Here is a 23,326-nt window from a genome sequence, read left to right as displayed (position 1 = left end):
CTCCACAGGAGGGGAAAGATCTTCTCAGCAACTACCCTGTCAAACCCCTCAGAATCTTATCTAATTCAATAAGATCACCTCCAATTCTTCGAAACTCTCATGAGTATAGACTCAACTTACTCAACCTTTTCTCAAAAGACAACACCTTCATCCCAAGAATTAGTCTAATGAACCCTCTTAACTGCTTCCAATGCAAGTGTTGCCCTCAAAGGGCACCAAAACAGTACGCAGTACACTAGATGTGGTCTCAACAATGCCCGACAGCTGCAGCAAGATTTCCATACACATTCCCCTTGTAAGAAAGGTCAACATTCAATTTGCCTTATTTTTTATTTCCAATAAAATGATCATATGTTTTCACTAGAAGTATTGATCAGAAGAAATCCTGTCACAGCGTTGGAATGTAATTTGTGCACAATTACCAGAGGTTAGTGTGGTAGTGTACCCCTTTAAGGGGGGGGGGGGGGTGTCATGGAGTGTTGTGTGATCTGATCGGCCAATTGGGTCGGAGGTGCGAATCCTGGCATTGATCGTGGGTTTCCCAGTTAGTTAGGAGTTTGGAGTCTTGGAACATGGTGGCCTTTTATAACACTCTCTGTATATAGTTTCTCGTTTAATAAACCATTATTCATTAATCAACTTAGTGGCCGCATGTCTGACATGCTACATTGGCGATGAGGATCAACCGGTGTGCCTTTGTACTTTGCTACAGAAATTGGGAGAGCAGACCTCATGTGAACTTCTTCCTTTGAAGAAAACTCATTCAGCAGTCGGGGTGACAAAATGCGCCTTTTGGCAACCCTAACATGGAACAATGGGTACTGTATGTCAAACAGTGGGTAATCCTAATAACGGTCTGTGGAGCTCTCACATATAACGTGATTAGGAGTCTGACTTCCCCAGATGCCCCCGACTCTAAAATCTTCAAAGAGCTTGTGGAGTTAGTCAAGGGACATTATTACCCAAAGCTCTTGATAATAATGCAACAATACAAGTTCAGTTTGATAACAAGTGTACCAGGGGAGATGCTGCAGCATTCGTGAAGTGCCTCAAACAAACAGCTAAACAACATGTGTTCGGGTCTGCACTTAATCACTTAATGACAGGTTGAGCGATAGGCTGGTTTGTGGTGTTTTTTTAAAATGAACTTAGAGTACCCAATTCATTGGTCTGCGGTGTTAATGGAACTGATACACAAACAATTGTCATCAGAGGCCACGATTACCTTAAAGAAGGTATTAGAGGTTGCTCCGGCTATGGAAAGTGCCGAAAGGGAAGTGCAGAGCTTGCAAGCAGGCGAAGTCCACCAGATTTGGCGGGAAGCTACTGGCAGCTGTGGCGCCAAAGACGAAGGCACAGAGAGTAATGAGCAAAGAGGCTCAGAGCAAAAGAGAGCGCAGAGGTATAGGGAATTTGGTCTGCAGACTAGGAGCTATGAAGAATGCTACTGGTATGGGGGAGATAATTCCCAGAAGAGAAGCTACATATTACAGCTGTAATAGGAGAGAGAACCGTGGGAGGAAATGCAAGACCAGGTGGAGCCCAGAGGGGGCCATCAAAAAATACTCAAAACTCCAGTACACAGTGTGAGGAATAAATAATCTGAAGTACATAGCTTAAACAACATAAAGGTGGGCATGACACGCTCAATTAGGGTTAATGGTCAGCCGCTTAGAATGGAGCTAGGCATTGAGGCCTCCGCAACATTTGCAGGTGAACAACTGTATCGATGTTTGCAAAATGGGGTCCAGCCCCTGAGGATAAAAAGCCAGGATATGCAGGTTAGGTGACAGGGACAGGAGGGGTGGAATTGGGAGTTGGCCTAAGTCGAGGGTTGGTGCAGACTCGATGGGCCGAATGGCCGCCTTCTGCACTGTAGTGATTCTATTATTTACCCTGAGAGGGAGAGCCCTTGTGCTCGAACCTCCATCGAGGGGAATCACTGTCCCAACAGCTTTTAATTATCCCTCATTGTATTAAAGTAAATTCCCCCATGTCGCCTTCCCACTGTCGCTTGAAGTTACCACTCCAGGCATTTCTGACACAAATAACCGCACTTGCTTGAGGTGATTGACAGAAACAGACAATTCACTGAAACGAGAGAGCACTTGATGACATTTTAAAAAAAAAACACTTACCGAGAAGGATAATGATACACAGCAGAATGGCAATAAGGGCTCCAGTGCTGAGGCCAGGAGGGAGGATTATTGCTTCAGTGTTGCAGGACTGCATTGTGCCTTCCCTGTCACAGGCGCACACTCTAATTAGCAAGCTATTCGTGCTGCTCTGTATAGGGTACTCCTTGTCAGAAATGAGAATGGGCAGAAGGTAAGTGTTCATTTCTTGACGACTAAATCCACCTCTCCTGGTCAGAATTCCTGCTGTGTTATCTGAAAATAACGTGAAAGAGTCAAACCGTTATTCTGTGTGGTTCTCCATCAACCCTTCGACAAAACTGCCAAACCAAGAAGATACAAGATGAACAAGCTGTTTTTTTTTTCTTGTATCTTATTGTTTGATTGTTGCCTGGTTTATATGCTTTAGAAATCTGCTGGCTTCTTCCCTGCCACTCATCCTCCATCCCTTTCAAACTTCAAACCCCCCCCCACCCCCCACCAGCAACAAACGATCTAAGGTAGGGTCACTGCTGTACAAAGCATAGAACCCAATACTTTCTAGGATTCTTTCTTTGAACAGGATGGACTTCCTGTTGAAATGAACAGAAATGACCCAGTGCCAAAACATGAACAGAGCCAACAATTACAAAACTGTAACTGCGGCAAAACGTGATCGCCCTCCTCTGTTCCAGAAATTCAGAAAGGGCAGAGTCATCGGAGGTGAGATGGGCAGGTTGTTTATGCCCCTGTACGGTGAGATGGCCAGGTTGTTTATGTTTCTGAACGGGTGGATGGGCAGGTTATGTATGTTTCTGCAGGGGCCGAGCGGATGGTGTACGTTCCTGCACCGTGAGATGGACGCAGCGGTATAATTATCTGGAGAGTGAGTTTGCACATTCTGGGCTGTGGACTTAAGAGAGGATCGGCCACTGGAGGTTCCCCTGATATCACACTGTAGAATCATAGAATTTACAGTTCAGAAGGAGGCTATTTGGCCCATCGAGTCTGCACCGGCCCTTACAAAGAGAACCCTACGTCTCTATCCTATCCCCGTAACCCAGTAACCCCCACTTCCCATTATTTTGGACACTGAGGGCAATTTAGCACGGTCAATCCACCTAACCTGCACATCTTTGGACTGTCGGAAGAAATGGGAGCTCCCAGAGGAAACCCACTCAGATACGGGGAGAACATGCAGACTCCGCACAGACAGTAACCCAAGCCGGGAATTGAACCTGGGACCCTGGAGCTGTGAAGCAACTGTGCTAACCACTATGCTACCGTGCTTCCCATGTATCGTTCAACAGAACCAAGGATAAACTATACCAACGTCTGTTTCTCTGGGGTCTCCGAACGTTGGGAGGATGGAAAAGCCTGCATAGAATTTCCAGGCTGCAATGAACTCTTCCACTCTTATTAGGATGGTCTTGGGTACATGTTTTACCATAATCACTCTGAAAATATGGAGATATCACATCCTTAAGTAATTCAACAGTACAGAAAACTACATGTACTGACTAATACATGAAAGTATGTTCTCCCCTGAGATTGCATTACTGGTATTAACTCTACTCCAGTTATTGACTTATAATAGACACTACACTGAGAAATAGTATGGATCCTCGCCATTTCATTCCTCTGCAGAATATCGCTGAAACACACTTGCTTTTCCCAATTTATTTCCCAAATCCGCTCCTTGGCCCACAATTTACGGCTTGCAGTTTGGATATGCCATCTGAGTCAAATTTAGATTTTCCAAAAGACTGAACTGAGCTGCCCAGTGCTGAGAGTTCACATTGGACCAGCTGTTACTTTTTATGTGAAAGCTGACATGAGGCAGGTCTAGGGAATTAACAAAGCCCACAATTGGAAGATTTCTAAAAGGCCAAAATTAATTATGCCATGACCAAGAATAAACTCTGCTTCATTTCCATATGAATTATACATTTTATAATACATATCCAGGATAATAAATAATGCAATATTTCACTGCAAGGTATAAACTTGTTATATCTTCTTACCAGTCACATGATTGATGAACTTACTTTTTTTATGACACAGCGCTGTAATTTAAACCCACTGACATCATCCTAAAAGCCAAGGATATTTCATATACAATTCATTGGTATACTGAGTAAAAGTAAAATGCAGATTACTGTGTATTGCAAAAAGTACTGTAATGTCATGCAATATAAAAATAAGAATCTTTATTAGTGTCACAAGTAGGCTCACATTGACACTGCAATAAAGTTACTCTGAAAACCCCCTAGTCGCCACATTCCAGCGCCTGTTCAGGTACACAGAGGGAGAATTCAGAATGTCCAATTCACCTAACCCACGTCTTTCGGGACTTGTGGGAGGAAACCGGAGCACCCGGAGGAAACCCACGCAGACACAGGGAGAACGTGCAGACTCTACACAGACAGTGACCCAAGCCGGGAATCGAACCTGGGACCTTGGCGCTGTGAAGCAACAGAGCTAACCACTGTGCTGCCATGCCGTATTAACGTAGGTGGGAGCTAAAGGCAATTACAGAATCTGGAGGATTTAAAACTTTGCTAATTTTTTGATGAAATCAACCAACATCTCCCGCAGTCACATTTCTGTGTTGTAACCTCCTCCCGCCTACTTGTCATTCTATTTGCTTTGTGTCATTGTTTTTTTTTTTAAAATTTAGAGTACCCAATTAATTTTTTCCAATTAAGGGGCAATTTAGCGTGGCCAATCCACCTACTCTGCACATCTTTGGGTTGTGGGGGCAAAACCCACGCAAACACGGGGAGAATGTGCAAACTCCACACGGACAGTGACCCAGAGCCGGGATCGAACCTGGGACCTCAGCGCCGTGAGACTGCAGTGCTAACCCACTGAGCCACCGTGCTGCCCTGCTTTGTGTCATTGTTAACTTTACTGTAAAATAACTGATTAATTCACCAACCCGAGACTACAAGACCATCTCTCACTGCTGCTGCTCCACACGACTGAAGGTGATTAAATGAATGAGTTTTCACAGTCTTTCAATGGATCTTTGCACAATCTTAACATTAGTTTAAAAATCAGTGTTGATAAGAATAATTTACACTGGTTAACAGTTTGATTTCACCTCGAGCAGATAGGACGTGTCGATAAAAAATTCTCAAAATTTCAAGTAAAGTGAATCTGTCCATACAAAAGCACTTATTTTCATTCACCTGCCTCATGCAAGGAGTGAGGTGTTATTGCAGAGATTGCTGGCTGGTGACTGGGGTATAAACATTTCCTCTTCTCTCAAAGGGATAGGTTTACTGCCTTCAGGTTCTTGGGGAAAGGAGTTGGGACAGGAATTCTGTTAGAGCTTCACTGATGAGCATTCCTTTCACACTTCCTGGGAACGTTATTGCAGTGGACTGAGAACAGCTCGAAGGGATTTCTGTCATTTACAGTAGAGTTGAAGGCCATCATAATCAAGGACTGAAGTCTCATAGATTTGATCCTTTAGGTTTATTGGGATCACTCAATAACCTGGAGAGTTTGATACTAGTAGGGGCAAACAGATGAGCTACAAATTGCCCGTTAAATACTTTGAACATCTGCCTTAACGTGTAACAGTGATCTCTTATCCTCATGTGAACTTAAGACTTATAAAAACAGAAAGTGTTCCAGGCACCAACAATAGCTGTGCTACCAGAGACTTGTCACAGACATTCAGTGCAAACCAATAAAGAATACTAAAGTGTAGTAGCAGGAGGTCAGACTTAACCATCAGGAAGCCTGACCATACTATCCAAGTCCTAACCATGCTGATAGCTGAAGCCCAGACAGATCTTGTTGGCGCAGATGCCCAAAGAACATGGAGTTTGATATCTTTATGATGCCCTATGGGCTGCGCAGATTTGGACTACACAGTTATTCAGGAACTAAAAATTTACTTTTCCCGTAATGTGCTAAATAAGGTCATAATAATCAGTCATTTGGCAACGGTCGGCTTGCTATACAGTCCATTTAATAATGGTAGTGGAAATAGTTTTGAAAATGATGTTGATTCTACATCGGGTGACTGACCCATAATGTCAGTTTCAAATATCTATGTGACAAGTTGAGAAATTCGCCCCCATCTCCCCTGACTCTTACCCTCCAAACTGAGAAGTGGAAAATTTTAACAGACAAACAGCATAGAGACTAAAGCTCCCACCTGGTTGAGTATTGTTTTTTTAACCAACTATGAGGCAACCCCAACATCTAACCGAAGAGCTTTTTTTTTTAGAAAATGCGACACTTATCTCTACAAAAGTCAAAACCCTGCGGGGGCTGAAAGTGCGAAATATAAATAGCTATCGCTGGAAACTCTCAGTGGCCACAGCAGAGGGACGTTCATTCTTGCTGCCTGGTATTGCTGAGTGTTCCCAGGACCTCCTGTCTCTGTAACACTTCATCGTATTGTGCCCATGTCGGCTGTGGGTGGTTGTTTAAATCCCTACCTTCATTATCCCGGACTGTAAAATTGGGATTGTTCGCGGCCTCTGGAGCCAAGCTGAAGAAGAATCTGGATCCACTGGGAGGTGAGTCCTGATCCACTGCACTGACCGTTTGTATCAGCTGTATGTCAAATAAACACAAAAATCAGTTCTCTGCCACCATCCACATGTACACATAGAGCTGTATAAATACTCAACTGTTCCAAGAACTAAGTAGTTACAAAACATATACCGTATATACTCGCGTAACATGCGACTTTTGAGCACCTAATTTGAAGCCTAAATTTCGGGGGTCGCATGATACGCGAGATACAAAAATTGCGGGTGTGAAGTGCTGGCCAAGATAAGTCAAATAGCATCCAGTAGTCAATGAAACTGTTATACAGGTATTTATTTTTGAACATAATGATATATGAAACAGGAAACATTGGTTATTTAACATTTATTAAAATGTAAAAACATCATTAAAACAAACTAATGCAGGTAAACTAAAATCCTTCGAATTCGCTTTCATTGTCATCGTCATCGTCAAATAAAGCTTGGAATTCTTCTTCATCGAGGCAGTCGTCATACTGATCATCTTCTAGGTCTTCAATATTTTCATCCTCTTCTCCTACATCTTCGAATAAAGCATCATCTTCACTTCCATCCAAAGCATTTGCTATTCCACATTTTTTAAATGCTTTAATGATCAAATCGCCATCTATCCCAGCCCATGCCTCTTTTACCCACAAACACAATAGAGCCAAATCCGGAGCCTTCATATTCCCTCCCTTCGTAAATGATTTCTCTCCTTCCATCATCCAGTCATTCCATTTCTTCCTTAGATTGTCTTTAAATGGCTTATTGATGGATACGTCAAGTGGCTGAACGACGCTAGTCAAGCCAGCTGGAACGATCGCTATATCGGTGTTCGCTTCGCGAACAGCTTTCACAACGGCATCCACTCGATGTGACCTAAACATATCCCACACAAGTAAACTTTTTTGGCGTAGTAAACCACCTGCTCTTGATTCCCAAACTCTCTTCAGCCAAATTATGCAGCCATTATCGTTCATCCAACCTTTTTCATGGACATGGACAATGATACCACTTGGAAATTTTAGCTTGGGCATTAATTTCCGTTTGAAGATGACCATTGGAGGAAGTTTCGTCCCATCTGCCATACACGTTAGTACAACCATAAAATGTGTCTTTTCATGCCCTGTAGTTTTGATAAAGATACTTTTTTCGCCGACTTTATTAACGGTTGAGTTTGATGGCATATCAAAATTCACGGGTATCTCATCCATGTTTCCAATGCACGATAAATTATAGCTGTTAGCTTTGCGATGTTTGATAACAAATCTATGAAAACTTATCACTTTTTCTTCTAATTCTTTTGGGAGTCTCTGTGCAATTTTTGTTTTTCTTCTTAACACAAAGTCATGTCTTTTCATGAACCGCGTACACCATCCGGGACTTGCAGTAAACTCACGAATGCCCATGTTTCTAGCTTCTCGTAAAGCATAAAGTCTTATTTTAGATCGTGTTATTATGTAACCATTTTCCCGATTTTCGGACACCCACTTTGAGACTTCATCTTCTAACTGCGGCCAATGACATTTCGACCCGCGATTTGCGCATTTATAGGAAGGACTTGCCATCAATTGTTCTTTTTGCTTTCTCCAGTTTCGGACACAGCTTTCTCCGACACCAAACAGGTTTCCAGCTTTAACATTGTTGCTTTGTTCCGCTTCGGCAACAACTTGCAGTTTCCATTTGGCTGTATATTTCTTCGCTGATCTTTTCTCCATTTTTGCTAAGGGTCGATTGTGTCACCTGTTAGGTACCGTGACTGTTTATTATCGGGTTTAGTTCCGTGATTAGAAACAGCAAAACAGCTGTTTCTCATTCGGCAGTTTTAGGCGGAAAGCTTACCTGAGTGTCAGCTGTCATGTCAAAAAAGTGACTCGCATGATACATGAGGTATACCATAAAAGCATGTTTTTGGGCCGAAAATTTAGGGGTCGCATGATACGCGAGATCGAAGGTTACGCGAGTATATACGGTAAATAAAATGTGCACTGCAGTTTTTAAATACTGCTTTCGACCAAATATATAACTTGCATTTTTACGTAATTTTACAAGTTTCACGTAATTTTTGAAAAAATTCCAATTGAGGGGCAACTTAGCGTGGCCAATCCACCTACCCTGGACATCTTTGGGTTGTGGGTGTTGTTACGTTCTGGTGTTTGGCCAGATGGACTTAATGCTCCCGAGAACGTCAAGTTCGTGACTAGTTGAATGTTTGTTATTAAACATTACCGTGGGTCAGATAACAATAAGAAAACTATCAAAATCTACTGTCTACAATATTACTATTATTACATTATCTAAAAGCTTCTACAAATGCAACAATCCACATCAACGACTATCTCCAGACACCCCATGGTAACAGTGTCACGTGGTTCTTCTTTACTGCCACCTGCTGGTTGGAGGTTGTATCAATTAATATTTACATGATTGCATGTGCATATCATCACAGGTGTGAGACCCACGCAGACAGGGGGTGGAATGTGTAAACTTCACACGGCCAATGACCCGGGGCCGGGATCGAGGCAGCAGTGCTAACCGCTGCGCCACCATGCTGCCCCAATTTTCACATAATTTGACACCAAGCAGAGATTAGGTCTGGGAGTTAGTTAAAGTGGCCGGTTTCCAGGAACGTTTCAAGGGAGGAGAGAGGGGTGCAAGGGGTTTGAGGAAGAGAATTCGGAGCTTAGGGTCGAGGCAGCTGATGGTATGACCAATAATGTACCAACTAAAATCGGGAATGCACAAGACGTCAGAATTGGAGGAGCTGAGAGATTGTGAAGGATTTGTAGGGCTGGGGGAGAGTGGGGATTGGGTTGGGGAGGGGGCGCAAAGCCATGGAAGGTTTTGAAAACAAGGAGGAAAATGTTAAAATTGACACGCTGCAAGAGCGGGAACTAATGTAGGTCAGCGAGGGGTGATTTCCAATAATGGTTACTTTTGGTGCTATTTTAAAGGGGTCAGAAGTGATATTGTTGGACAAGCATTAAGTACGTAGCTGCTAATATAGCCACCAGTACATTGTAGACTCAGATATCTTGTTAATCATTATCCAAAAGCCACTGTTTGAAGTGCCAAGTCTGTGTTTCAGGATCTGCTGTTGTGCCCTGATATTCAAATTGACTGAAAGCTCATTGTTCAAATAGCGATGTATGTGGAATGGTCACTTAGGAGAAGGCTGGCGGTACTCATGATTCAGATCAATCATTGATCAATACCTTCAGGAGAACAGAAACAGAAGAAAATAGCAGGGAATTCCAGGAAAAATCAAGCAAACAAGTTTCTTATAAATAATTAAGCAGACTCAAGTACTTTCATGAAAATAACTGGCAAGAGTACAACATAATCTTTCCCACTTTGGCTCATATTTCTAATTTTTATTGATTCAATAAATAAACGACATGGTTATCAGATTCTGTATATTCTGTCCATTTTTCCAAGTGAGCTGGGGTAACAAGGAGCAAAGCTGCTGAACTGTGGGATTCACATACAACGGAGAAGCCACAGAATATGGGATGCCAGCAACATTAGCGAAAAATATCATAATCTCATGAAAATGGTGGGTTTGACTTGTCCGGATACCATTAACCAATGGCTTTGATTGTAAATGAACGGCATTATGGTCTGTGTTCCCTGGAATACCAGAATGTGAGAACATGATCTAGATGCACATTTCAGTCCCCTCAAACACCGTGACCCATCCGAAGAGTCCCTAGTTGATTGGTGATCTAACTCCATCTACCCACCTTTGCCACATTTCCCTTAACACCTTTGGTGAACAATATATCAAGCTTGTTTTTAAGACAGCGGCATGGTAACATAGTGGTTAGCACTGTTGCTTCACAGCTCCAGGGTCCCAGGTTCGATTCCCAGCTTGGTTCACTCTCTGTGCAGAGTCTGCACGTTCTCCCCGTGTCTGCGTGAGTTTCCTCCGGGTGCTCCTGTTTCCTCCCACAGTCCAAAGATGTGCAGGTTTGGTGGATTGGCCATGATAAATTGCCCTCAGTGTCCAAAAATGTTAGCTGGGGTTACTGGGTTATGGTGAGAGGGTGGAGGTGTGGGCTTAAGTAGGGTGCTCTTCCCAGGGCCGGTGCGGACTGGATGGGCCGAATGGCCAGCTTCTGCACTATAAATTCTATGAAGATTAATAATTGATCTAACATCAATTGCCAATTTCAGAAGAGAGTTCCAAACTCTGACCATCTTCAGCATGTCATGGTGATGTGGCGCACATTCATTCTTTAATCAACGTCACCAGAAAGCAGATTCCTTCGTCATTCAATTGGCTTTTTATTATTCATTCAAGGGGCATGGGCATCATTGACAAGGTCAGCATTTACTGTCCATCCCTCATTGTCCCCGAGAAGGTGGTAATGAACCGTCATCTTAAATACAACTGACTTGACTTTCTCTGCCAATGCAGAGGGCAATTAAGAGTCAACACATTCGATCAGACTGGGGAAGGGTTGGGGAAGGGCAATAGATTTTCTGAAAGATTGGGGAACCAGGTCGGTATTTATGACTGTCCAGTCATCCCATGAACACTGTTTACCAGGGGTGGGTTTTCCAGTCCTTCCCACCAGCGGGATCTTCCAGCCCTGCCAAACGTTGACCCGCCCCCACGGTCGAATCCCCAGTGGTGGAGTGGGTGAGATCCTGCTGGTGGCCAATGGCTTGCCTCATCGGCTGCAGGAAAACCCACCATGTGAGAGGGGGGGCGGGGGGGGGAGGAATCCCGACCTAGGTTCATATTCCAGATTTATTGAATTAACGCAATTAAAATTTCCCCCCTGCCCAGTATCCAGGCCTCTTGTATACTGAGGGCAGCACGGCAGCACAGTGATTAGCACAGTTGCTTCACAGCGTCAGGGTCCCAGGTTTGATTCCCGGCTTGGGTCACTGCCTGTGCGGAGTCTGCACGTTCTCCCCGTGTCTGCGTGGGTTTCCTCCGGGTGCTCCGGTTTCCTCCCACAGTCTAAGATGTGCAGGTTAGGTGGATTGGCCATGATAAATTTCCCCTTAATGCCTAAAAAAGGTTAGGTGGGGTTGCTGGGTTATGGGGATAATGTGGAGGTGTGGGCTTAAGCAGGGTGCACTTTCCAGGGGCTGGTGCAGACTCGATGGGCCGAATGGCACTGTAAATTCTATGAACCCACCATGCCCCAGTAACTCTACAGTCACACACTGGTGGGACTGTGCTCTGTGCAAATTGATTGCCATGATTACCAAAGGGAAGCACCTTGGGATATCTTTAAAGTGAAATAAAGTGTTCTATAAATCCAAGTTCTGTCAAGTATCCTGGAATCTGATACCATAAAAATGGACCTTAATTAATTTGTCACTGTGCACCAGTGGGTGCTGATTATTCTACTTTATTATTTCAATAATCTTCAAGTTAATCTAATATCCTGCACTATTTGTAAACTTCAGCTCATCCATTACATTGCTGCATGCATCTTATTCTGCCTCGAGTCATGTTCAACTATCACCCCACTCAACTATCGCCCCACTCCTCAATGTTTCTACAATGCTTTCCCGTCCCTTAATGTCTTCACGACGGGAGTTCCTGAAGCCAGTGTCTGAGAACCAACTGCACTCAGCTGCTATAAGAATGACCTTCCTTTTATCAGAAATGACACTCACTGTACACCGTTGATTGCACAGTGATCAGCTCCATTCTCAATTCTTCAGATAATGAGGCAGTCCTTGCCCGCATGCAACAAAACTTGGACAACTCCCAGGCTTGAGTTAATAACTAGCATCAATATCATATAAAGACCAATCAATAACCATCTCCAACAAGAGAGAGCCAAGCCACCTGGAAAACTCAATGGGTGCTGCTATTATCTAGTTTCCGACCATCAGTTTCTTGGACAGTCACTGTTGAACAGAAATACAACAAATATAAGCAACTTGGCCAGGACAATGTCAGAGGCTGGATATTATCCAGCAAGCTGATCACCTCTTGGCTCCCCAAATCATCTCTGCTGTTGACAAGGGCTGTGATGGAATGTTGGAGTGGATTCTCCGATGTCGGTATCAGGATTCCCAATCGGGTGGAGAATGGAGTATCGAGGGAAGAACGGGTTTGGCACCCTGGCGATGTCCCTAACCCCCGCCTGCGGCCTCAGTGCGCTCCCCACCCCATGTATTCATTTCCATTTGGTTAACTTCAAATTGGTTCAAATTCCTAGGGGTGCACATCACCAAAAATCTATCCTGGTCCACTCACGTCAACGCTATCACCAAGAAAGCACAACAGCGCCTATACTTCCTCAGGAAACTAAGGAAATTTGGCATGTCCACATTAACCCTTACCAACATTTACAGATGCACCATAGAAAGCATCCTATCGGGCTGCATCACAGCCTGGTATGGCAACTGCTCGGCCCAGGACCGCAAGGAACTTCAGAGAGTCGTGAATACCGCCCAGTCTATCACATGAACCTGCCTCCCATCCATTGATTCCATCTACACCTCCCGCTGCTGGGGGAAAGCGGGCAGCATAATCAAGGATCCCTCCCACCCGGCTTACTCACTTTTCCAACTTCTTCCATCGGGCAGGAGATTCAGAAGTCTGAGAACACGCACGAACAGACTCAAAAACAGCTTCTTCTCCGCTGTTACCAGACTCCTAAATGACCCTCTTATGGACTGACCTCATTAACACTACACCCTGTATGCTTCAACCGATGCCAATGCTTATGTAGTTACATTGTATATCTTGTGTTGCCCTATTATGTATTCTCATGTATTTTCTTGTATTTTCTTGAATTTTGTTTAATTCCCTTTTCTAATGATCTTTTGAGCTGCTTGCAGAAAAATACTTTTCACTGTACCTCGGTACATGTGACAATAAACAAATCCAATCCAATCCAAACAGCCGGAAGGCCGGATTCACCCCTTCCCCACAACACAAATCCTGCCCCTCCCTACTGACAAGTAGGGGCATCTTCCCTCCACCACGAAAATAATGGGTCAACCCCCACCTCCACAGCACGCATGCATTAGGGTGACCCGACCCCCCAAGCCCACCGAACACCCATCAGAGATCCCCCATCAGAGACCCCCTATCAGAGACTCCCCCAGCAGTGTTCCCCCCAACAGTGACCACCCAACAGTGTTACCCAACAGTGACACCCCACAAAAGTAATACCAACAAAGATCCTCAAAAGAGAGGACTGCTTTCATTTCCTCTTTTTGTCAGCAGAAAGCACTTAGCTCCTTTTGATGTGGTGAGAAGCGGTTAATCACAGCAAGAGTGTTTATAAACATTGTGGTTAGTATTAAAGCGGGATAATTGAGATGCATTCATGCGTGAAGGGAAATATAAATAAACACATCCCCTAAGAAGCTGTCTCTGGAGTAAAAAAACTGTCAATTACTGGCTAGTGCAATGAATTGCTGTGTGAAATTGAATGGAAGATTTGTATTTCAAAGGCTGTCAAGGGATTTCAAACCATTTGAAGTGTATTTGATTTTTGATGTAGTCTCTGCCACTTGTAACAGCTGCTGCTTTAAACACCTTTGTCTGAGGCAGTAGGTGGCAGGGCAAGGTTACGTGAAAATGCTGTGATTTTTCACTCTACTGCCTGGACTAATCTTCAGCTTTCAGCAGGGGTGACTGATGAGGGGGTCTCTGATAGGGGCTCTCTGACGGGTGGGCTCTCTGATGGGGATGTCTGATAGGGGACTCTGATGGTGGGGTCTCTGACGGGGATGTCTGATAGGGGTCTCTCTGACAGGAGGGGGTCATTGATAGGGGGGTGTCTGATAGTGGGGTCTCTGATGGAGATCTCTGATAGGGGTCTCTCTGACAGAGGGTGTCTGATGGGGGTTCTCTGATAGGGGGGTCTCTGATAGGGGGGTCTCTGATGGAGATCTCTGGTAGGGGTCTCTCTGACAGGGGGTGTCTGATGGGGGGGTGTCTGATAGGGGGGTCTCTGATAGGGGGGTCTCTGATAGGGGGGTTCCCTAATGAGGGGGATCTCTGATGGGGTCTCTCTGACAGGGGGTGTCGGATGGGGGGGTCTCTGATAGGGGGGATCTCTGATAGAGGGGTCTCTGATAGGGGGTCTCTGATAGGGGGTCTCAGATAGGGGGGTCTCAGATAGGGGGGTCTCTGATAGGGGGTCTCTGATAGGGGGGTTCTCTGATGAGGGGGATCTCTGATAGGGGTCTCTGACGGGGGTGTCAGATGGGGGGGTCTCTGCTGGGGGTGTCTCTGAGGGGGTTCTCTGACAGGGGGTCTCTGATAGGAGGGTCTGATTGGGGGATATGTTGAGGGTTATGTTGGGGGCCGGGAGAGGTCGGGTCACCCTCATGTGTGCATGCTGTGGGGGGATGGCCCGTTATTCCTGTGATGGGTGGGGGAGGATGCCGCTTCTTGTTGGGGGGGGAGGGGGAGGCAGGATTTGAGTTGTGGGGGGAGGGGAACCGGCCGCCGGACCCCAGTATCAGGCGCCCCCACTCAAAATGGCGGCCCGATACTGGGATTCCAGCAGAATTCTGTGAGCGCTCCCCCGTGCTTAAATTAGCATAGTGAAAGGGAGAGGCTCGCCTACCAGTCCCAGCTCCTCGCACCAGCGGACACCAGGAGTGATTCACGCTGACGGGAGCACTTTGGCTCCAGAATGGAGAATCCAGGCCCCTCTCCACCTGCCTGACTGGCTGCACTGACAGCAACACTGGAGTAGCTCAAAATTATCCAGGACAGAGCAGCCCGCTTGATCAGCGCTTCATTCGTCAACTTAAACATTCACTCCATCCACCACTGGCGTACAGTCACCTCAGACTGTACCCTATACCAGATGCACTGCAGTGACTCGCCAAGAATCCTTCCAAACCTGTGACCTCCATCTCCCAGGTGGACAACGGTGAGAGGTACATGAGAGCACCATCACCTTCAAAGCTCCCCTCCAAGATGTATAACATCCTGACTCGGAAATGTCTTACTGTTCCTTCACTATCATAGTCAAAATCCTGGAGCTCTGGAGCTCCTACCCTAGCAGCACTGTGGGTGAAACCTTCCCTTCCAGACTGCCATGATTCCTAGGAAGGAGCCCCACTATCACCTTCCCAAGGACAATTAAACATAGGCAATAAATACGAACCGGGCCAGCACTATACATCCTGAGAATAAATATTGTTGCTTATGAAGATCCCAGGATAGTTAATATGGAAATTATTAGATTGGTACTGTTGGCGTTGCTCCCTTGAGATGCAGCTTGAGCCACACTGTAAAAATAGGGGGGGGGGGCACAGTGCTTAGCACCGCTGCCTCACATCTCCAGGGACCCGGGTTCAGTTCCGACTTTGGATGACTGTGTGGAGTTTGCACTTTCTCCCCGTGTCTGCGTGGGTTTCCTCCGGGTGCTCCGATTTCCTCCCACAGTCCAACGATGTGCAGGTTAGGTAGATTGGCCGCACTAAATTGCCCTGAATGTCCAAAGTTTGGTAGAGTTACGGGGTTACGGGGATAGAGCAGGGGAGTGGGTCTGGCGAGTGGGCCTAGGTAGGGGTATTCTTCCAGCGGGTCGGTGTAGACCCGATGGTACAACTGGCCTCCTTCTGCACTGTAGCTGATTTTCTGTGTTATCATTGAAGAGGCTAAAACATGTACCCTTACGTAAAATTCCAGCCACTGACTACAAACAGAAGACATGTATCTCCATTATAATGTGTCACATCCTGAGCCTTAAACAAATAGCAACAAATGTATGTACAAGTCAATTAAAGTTCAGTAAACACAGCTTTTCTTTTCATACGTTCTACTTTGATATTAAAACAATTTTAATTCAATTCCTTCCAGTTCAATTTCGAACTGTTTCTTCTCGTTTAAGTTGAAAGACAATTGTTTTGGGGAATTTATCATATTGCTGCTAAAATGGTTGCCGACGATTCAGTCATGGTTCAGGGGAGAAGTGTCGCAGGTGGATTGAGAGGCTTAAAAAGTGCATGAAACAAGGAGCCTGTCAGTGTGGCACGAATGAATGGCCCTCCTGGTTACATGGCAGTAAAGTGGGCAGCAAGGCAGCTTGGTGGGAATGATGAGGTAGTCGCTATCTACGTCTCAACTCCAGTCTTCCAACATTGAGAATAGCTTACCTGGCCAGCCTTTGCATTTTCACAGACAAAGGTCTCATAAACCATGGGAAACTCTGGAGCGTTGTCATTGACGTCTAAAACTTTGATCAGGACTGGCACGCGACTTGTTTGCCTTGAGTTTTCCAAAACTGCAAATAAGCAAAAGTAGACGCAAGTCAAGATGGCCTACAATGTAATTAATGAAGGATCGAGGCAGATTTCATCTGAGCATAATTCTGGCACCTATACCAGGGTTTTTAGTGATGCTCCTGCCAGCTCCTGGCAGTGGGATTGTTGACACTGATGAAGAACAAACTGCCCATAATAATAATAATAATCTTTATTGTCACTAGCAGCCTTATATTAAGACTGCAATGAAGTTACAGTGAAACGCCCCTAATCACCACACTCCGGCGCCTGTTCGGGTACACAGAGGGAGAATTCAGAATGTTCAAATTACCTAACAGCACGTCTTTCGGGACTTGTGGGAGGAAACCGGAGCACCCGGAGGAAACCCACGCAGACACGGGGAGAACGTGCAGACTCCGCACAGACAGTGACCCAAGCCGGGAATCGAACCTGGGACCCTGGTGCTGTGAAGTGCTAACCACTGTGCTACCGTGCCACCCAAGGAGAAGGAAAGCCTCCACTGGCCCCTCCTCAGAAATGGGGTAGAATCCCAGTGGAACCAATCGCTGGTCGAAATTTCCCGTTCTGCCCAGGGAGAAATCAGCATTTCCATTCTGTCCAATCCTGGGAATCCCAGAGCTTCACGGTACCAAACATGAAAAGTCAAATGATTCATTAAAGATTAAACCCAAAGTACCAGATTTTCGACACCACATTTCCCGAAGAGATTGCACCATTTGTAGGCTGATTATTTAAAAATTTTAATCTACCACAATTGTGGATCTTTTCGTACTAAGGCTGAATTCATAAATGTACAAGTTTATTGCTATTAAATTTCTCATATGAAATGTGAGATCAGAGGCTGTCTGTTCAAAGGCAGTAATTCAAATCAGGCATTTAGTTTTTGTTTGTGGGGGAGGTGAGGCTTGACGCTGGAATGGAAAGTTAGATGTTAGTCATATGTGTGCTTGGTGAGAGAGCCAGCACCTTAATCCCAACTGCAAGATCAGCTGCCTCTACTGCTGCTTTTACTGAAGGTGAGAGTTTGAAGTTTCAGCACTCTTCACGCGTTCCTGGGCTGTGAATGGAGCAAGGCATTGAGAGCCATGGGTCACCATGGAGTAAGTCAGAGGCAAAGATCGCCGGAACACAAAGCACGAAACTCATGGGCGACTGTGAACATCTTCAAATGAATTCAATGTCGCAAGTCAGGGAAAACTTAATTCTTCTCCTCATATTATTCACATTGCCAGCAGCAGTTGCAGTCGCACTGAATTGCAGAATCGCTGAACGGTTATAGTGCAGAAGGAGACCAATCAGCCCATTGAGTCCATACGGGTTCTCTGTAAGAGCAACCCAGCCAGTTCCACTCTCTCACCATTCCCCTGTAGCCCTACAATTCTTTTCACTTCACACTGTTGTTATGGGCCAGGGTTTAAAAACTTCAAAGTTCACCTGACCTATAACCTTTTGTTGAATTTGGCTAGGATGAGCACAAGAGTCTTCCCTTCAGGTGTGATTCATCAGTCTTCCCACACACTTTAATCAAACAAGCTTTATTCCAAGAAATTAGTTAACATTTATAAAAACACACAGCAAGAATTTTTATCAATTAAAAGCATAAGGACACCACCCAGCTACAGTAATCTATGTATGGCACTTAATGAATTCCCCCTTAACTGTTCCAATTCAAAAACAAAATCCCATTAACCAAAAAACCCCTTTTCAAGGGTGTGGCCCAGCACTCTGCATTCTCACTTGAATAACACTGGCTTTCCCTGAGATTCTGACCCCGTTTCACCAGCAGGTTCAAACCCTTCTGGAAAGCAAACTGTATCTAAAGCCACCACCAAGGTGCTTTTTATTGGAACAGATATTTAAAATGAAACTAGAGAAAGACAGGCCAAAACATTAGAGTTCTCTGTGTGGTCAGCACAGTTGTTTCACAGTTGCAGGGTCCCAGGTTCGATTCCCGGCTTGGGTCACTGTCTGTGCAGAGTCTGCACGTTCTCCCCGTGTCTGCGTGGGTTTCCTCCGGGTGCTCTGGTTCCCTCCCACAGTCCATAGATGTGCAGGTTAGGTGGATTGGACATCCTAAAGTATCCCTTTGAGTCCAAATGTTAGGTTGTACTATGGGGTTACAGGGATATGGCTAGGGAGTGGGCCTAGGTAGGATGATCTTTCAGAGGTTCGGTGTAGACCCGATGGGCCGAATGGCCTCCTTCTGCAACTTATTTCTGGAGAGATAATTGGTAGGGATTCTATGATTCAAATCCCCTTGCAATAAAGACCAACATACCATTTGACTTCCTAATTTCTTTCTGCAACTGCATGCTAGCTTGCAGTGACTCATGAAAAAGGATGCACAGGTCCCTTTGGAATTCAATACTTTCCAACCTCTCAGCATTTAAGAAATATTCTGTGTTTCTGTTCTTCCTATCAAAGTAAATAACTTCACATTTTTCCACGTTATATTCCTTCTGCCACGTTCTTGCCTACTCACTTAGCCTGTCTAAATCCCGTTGAAGCCTGTTTGCATCCTCCTAACAACTCACATTCCCACCTAGTTCCGTGACATCAGGAATTACTACATTTGGTCCTCACATCCAAGAACTGAGGAGCTGTAGCACCACCACGGGTGGGAGGATATAATTGCAGCCTGACAAATTTACAGGGATTGCATTATAAGTGTGAACATGAGAATCCATAAGGGAAAAAAGTTAACATGATACATGCAGAGATGTATGAAAGTTCATATCTAGACAAATAGTCCCATTCACCTTCTCAGTCCTTTTCCATTGGCTAATGTGTTCTTCCATCATACTTGATGGAGTGTTGTCACTTTATTTTGTGGTTTAGTGTCAGTATTCTACCATGCATGCTTAAAGTCAGTGCACTTAAATGTAGTAGGTTAGGCTTCCGAAGCAATACTCTTAATTCATCACCACACATTGCTCACAATGCTCAGGCAGTTATGTACCTCGCAATTACCTCTCCGGAAACAAGCCAAATCTGGACACATAGATGAAGCTGTTCAGTTGGGTGCTTTTCGCAATCCAAACGGACATGATCAGGAATTTCAGCTCCCTCTCTGAGGTTCTATTTAAATCCTACTTAAAATGCACCTAACAGGTGGCGGCATGGAAATTTCACAAGAGAGATTTACTGAGAAATAATTCATTTGCAGGCCACTGGGATTTTACAGAGCTTAAAAGTATGTATTTTTAAAAAACTACTAGGCGTGCTCCCCTTTGTTATCATTCTCTCTTTTTCCTGAAGGGTTCGCTCATCAACAGTGTAGCCATGCTGGCCACGCAAAATGGACACTGAGCCAAACTAAAATGGAAGGCTGCTGAGAAACAGACAGTTCAGCCAGAACAGCAGTCTGCAAAGAGCAGTTTGCATTCTGCAGCAGCAGAAACCAGTTTGGGCTCAGGTGAAGAGACCTTAGCTAGGTGCAAATGGCAAAACGCTTTGCATGCTAATGAGGCCATCAGACTTGAACACCCACACAATAGATACATTTGGTTCTGAATGGACACATTCCAATCAAGACCCAGACATCGAGGCACCAGAAACCTCCGAACAAAAGGACATAAGAAACGCCCCCTCCATCACGGAGACCCCCTCGCATTGGGGAATTAATCCAGTATCGATAAGAAATTGATCCAATAGGTAGAGCCCGCCCGAGAAGAGGGAAGGACAACGGAACCCCTATAAAAGATAGGGACCTCGTGTTGTCCGGTCTGTTAAACCTGTGCTCCGGCCCCGACTGACACCTGGTATCCTGACTCCAGCCGTTGAGCACCAGCCGCCGAAACCGTAAGTTCAACGCTCGCTACGCGATCCAAGCCCACTAGACTCCCAAGTGCCAGAACGCTTGCTGAAGGCGGCAGACAAAACCAGGACGAAGGCCTCGTTCTCTGACCTTGCCTGTTCCTGTTAGATAAGTATTCTGTTTGCTTATGTTTAGTTGTAGCTTAGTCTCTTAGTGTGTGTGCATGAGTATTTATTATTAACTGTATAATAAATATTGATCGTTTGAACTTGACTAATCGGTGTATCGTCTTTATTACTTTGAATTTGACCTTGGAATACTTGTGACGTTGCCTATACGGCAGCTGGCGACTCCAGAGCTTAAGTAATTACATAGAACAGAGCCTAGCAGTGTTAAGCACACGTCGAACTCGGAGGCGTGTTAATACACTCCAATAAACGCGTTTTACGCCCATAGTAAAACGTGCAACATTTAGTGGCGACTCTGGTGGGATCCTGTTGTAAGTGGAAACACCACAGTGTCCAGGACCCTGAAATTTGAATTAGAACTCCAAATTGCAGAGAAAGAAAGAGATCACAAGTATTCAAGGTGTTCAAAATAATAAGCGAAATTCGGAAGTGTGTTTTAGTGCATGCGTACTAACAGGGCTGTAAGGTAAAACTGAAAGCTTTTTGTTGCGACAAACTTTCGGTAGTTTTGTGATCGGAAAATAGCGTAAGCCGTACCCTTTTTACGAAACACCACCCCAGCAACCCCCTGTTCCAAATTATAAAAAGAGAGTCAGAGGAAATGGCCATGCAGGCAATGGAACGTCTGATGGATCCAGCAAAGTTTGTGGTCGCAGCGACCAGCAGCAGTAGCAGAGTAGGCCAGTGTCCCACGTGGGAGCTGGAACTCCGCAAATATCTGCAGGGAAAGGGATGGCCCCTTTGGAAAGAGTTTTGTGCAAATGAGGAGACAGGTCCCGGAAGTATAGGTCATACTTGGTGGGAGAACCTCTCTCAAATACACAAAAAGAGTTTAGGTAAAGCACGCAAGCCGATGGCGATTGTGTCCTGCTTGGCACAGTTGCGAGGCGCAGAGGAGGTCATCAGGACGCTCCGGGCAGATTTAGAGGAAAGGAACCGAATGAGTAAGGTCGATGTCAGGGACATCGAGAAAGAAAACCTGGATCTTAAAGGGAAGTTGGCAGAGAAGGGTAGAGAGGTGGATGATGCCAAGAGGGCTCATCAGTCTTGTCTAGCTCATCTGAACAGTTCCCAGACCCAGTATGAGAAAGCCTATCAGGACGTGCAACGTGCCGTTCTGATAAGACAGGAATCGGAGAAGCAGGTGGAGGCATTGCAGAGGCAATGTTCCGATCTCAAAGCAGCTTTGAGAGCACTCCACGCTGCAACGACCGAACAAAGACAAAGCACAGTTGACCACGCGAAATGCAGGAAACAGATTGCGGAACTGCAATCTCTGCTTTCGGTGCAGAATGGCTTCCAAAGCACCTTTGGAGCTCAGTTAGATGGGGAAAACGCCCCAGATTGGCAGGAATTAAGCGAGACAGCGCAGCGTTATGTTCAGGGAACATGTGCGCCAGCAGCTCAGCAGAAACGACAGGCACCCCAACCCCCCACAGCTCAGATCATAACCGCACCCATGAATCCCGTAACCACACAGAGGAAAGCCGAATCAGAAGGCGCCCCAGACATAACTTACACCACCCCGAGACGATTTGGGATTAATGCGTGGGCGCTCCGAGTTCCGTTCATCCATCAGCACATACACTGTGTGGCAGTCACTACAAACTCATTCATGTTATGTTGATGCGACTGTTTGCTCTCCAGTGGGGTTTGACCACATATTTTGGCAAGCATTTTACCCAGGCCAGAAGCTGGAAGGATTCTTCAGATGGAGTGAAATGCTTCAGCAAGGGACTCAATAATACTCTGTCTGAAAATTAAAAACAGTCTGTTGTTTGCCCCATACTAATCTAAACATCCTTGGCCAAGTAGAGAGAGAATGCAGAAAAAGAAACTGAACCGAAATAGCAGCCGTATTGAAACTTACCCGTCTCGGTTGCTATGACAGTAATATTGTGCCACGGCATCTGTTCCCGGTCAAGCGGTTTTAAAGTAACGATTGATCCATTGGCAGAGTTTATGTTGAAATATCTGTCCAGATCAGTATGTCGATCAATGGAGTAACTGGAAAATATCAAATCAGAAGAACAAGTTATATAACTTATAAATATAATACATCACCCATTTCCAAAAGATGGAATTTTTTGACGCTTTTTTATTTGGTTGATCCCCAAATGCAAACTCAGAGAACTTTTATATCGGACTCCCTCCCAGCAATCAGTTTCCTGGCTGAATGTATTGCTCTCTGATCCCAGCCACAAATTAGTTGCAGCATAATTTTGCGGTTTGTTTTGTGCCTATTTAGGCTAACGTTCCAGCTATTTCCAATATTTTCCCCTTGGACTTGTATCATTTTCTGACATTAAGCCTCTGTAAGCGCAGCTCTGCAACTGTCTAGTGATCAGATGCTCAGTATTTGATTATGTGAGTCTGTTTGCAATTGATGCTCACTGTGCTTGATTAGTTAGGCCTGGCTGTGAACTCAGATAAAGTAAGTCACCCGTAGAAACTGGAAGCCAGATCTGAGGCATGGAGCAGACGTTTTAAAGCACTGTA

At 45.1% G+C, this 23,326-nt stretch overlaps 1 protein-coding gene across 4 annotated transcripts in view; it reads right to left on the bottom strand.

Annotated features, from left to right (window-relative positions):
* The window catches only part of LOC119965744 (cadherin-6-like), a 206,715-nt gene that overhangs the window by 16,515 nt on the left and 166,874 nt on the right, over positions 1 to 23,326 (bottom strand). For all 4 annotated transcript variants that reach the window (XM_038796523.1, XM_038796524.1, XM_038796525.1 and 1 more), the window contains exons 8-11: positions 22,698 to 22,834; positions 16,754 to 16,881; positions 6,575 to 6,692; positions 2,139 to 2,390 (exon numbers count right to left, since the gene is read on the bottom strand). In XM_038796523.1, the coding sequence (XP_038652451.1) occupies positions 2,139 to 2,390; positions 6,575 to 6,692; positions 16,754 to 16,881; positions 22,698 to 22,834 (635 nt within the window). The remainder of the gene's footprint in view (positions 1 to 2,138; positions 2,391 to 6,574; positions 6,693 to 16,753; positions 16,882 to 22,697; positions 22,835 to 23,326) is intronic.

This window comes from Scyliorhinus canicula, chromosome 5, assembly GCF_902713615.1.
Source record: "Scyliorhinus canicula chromosome 5, sScyCan1.1, whole genome shotgun sequence".
NCBI classification, from domain to species: domain Eukaryota; kingdom Metazoa; phylum Chordata; class Chondrichthyes; order Carcharhiniformes; family Scyliorhinidae; genus Scyliorhinus; species Scyliorhinus canicula.
Note: the sequence above shows the minus strand (reverse complement) of the source record. Positions and strands in the feature narration are given on the sequence as shown.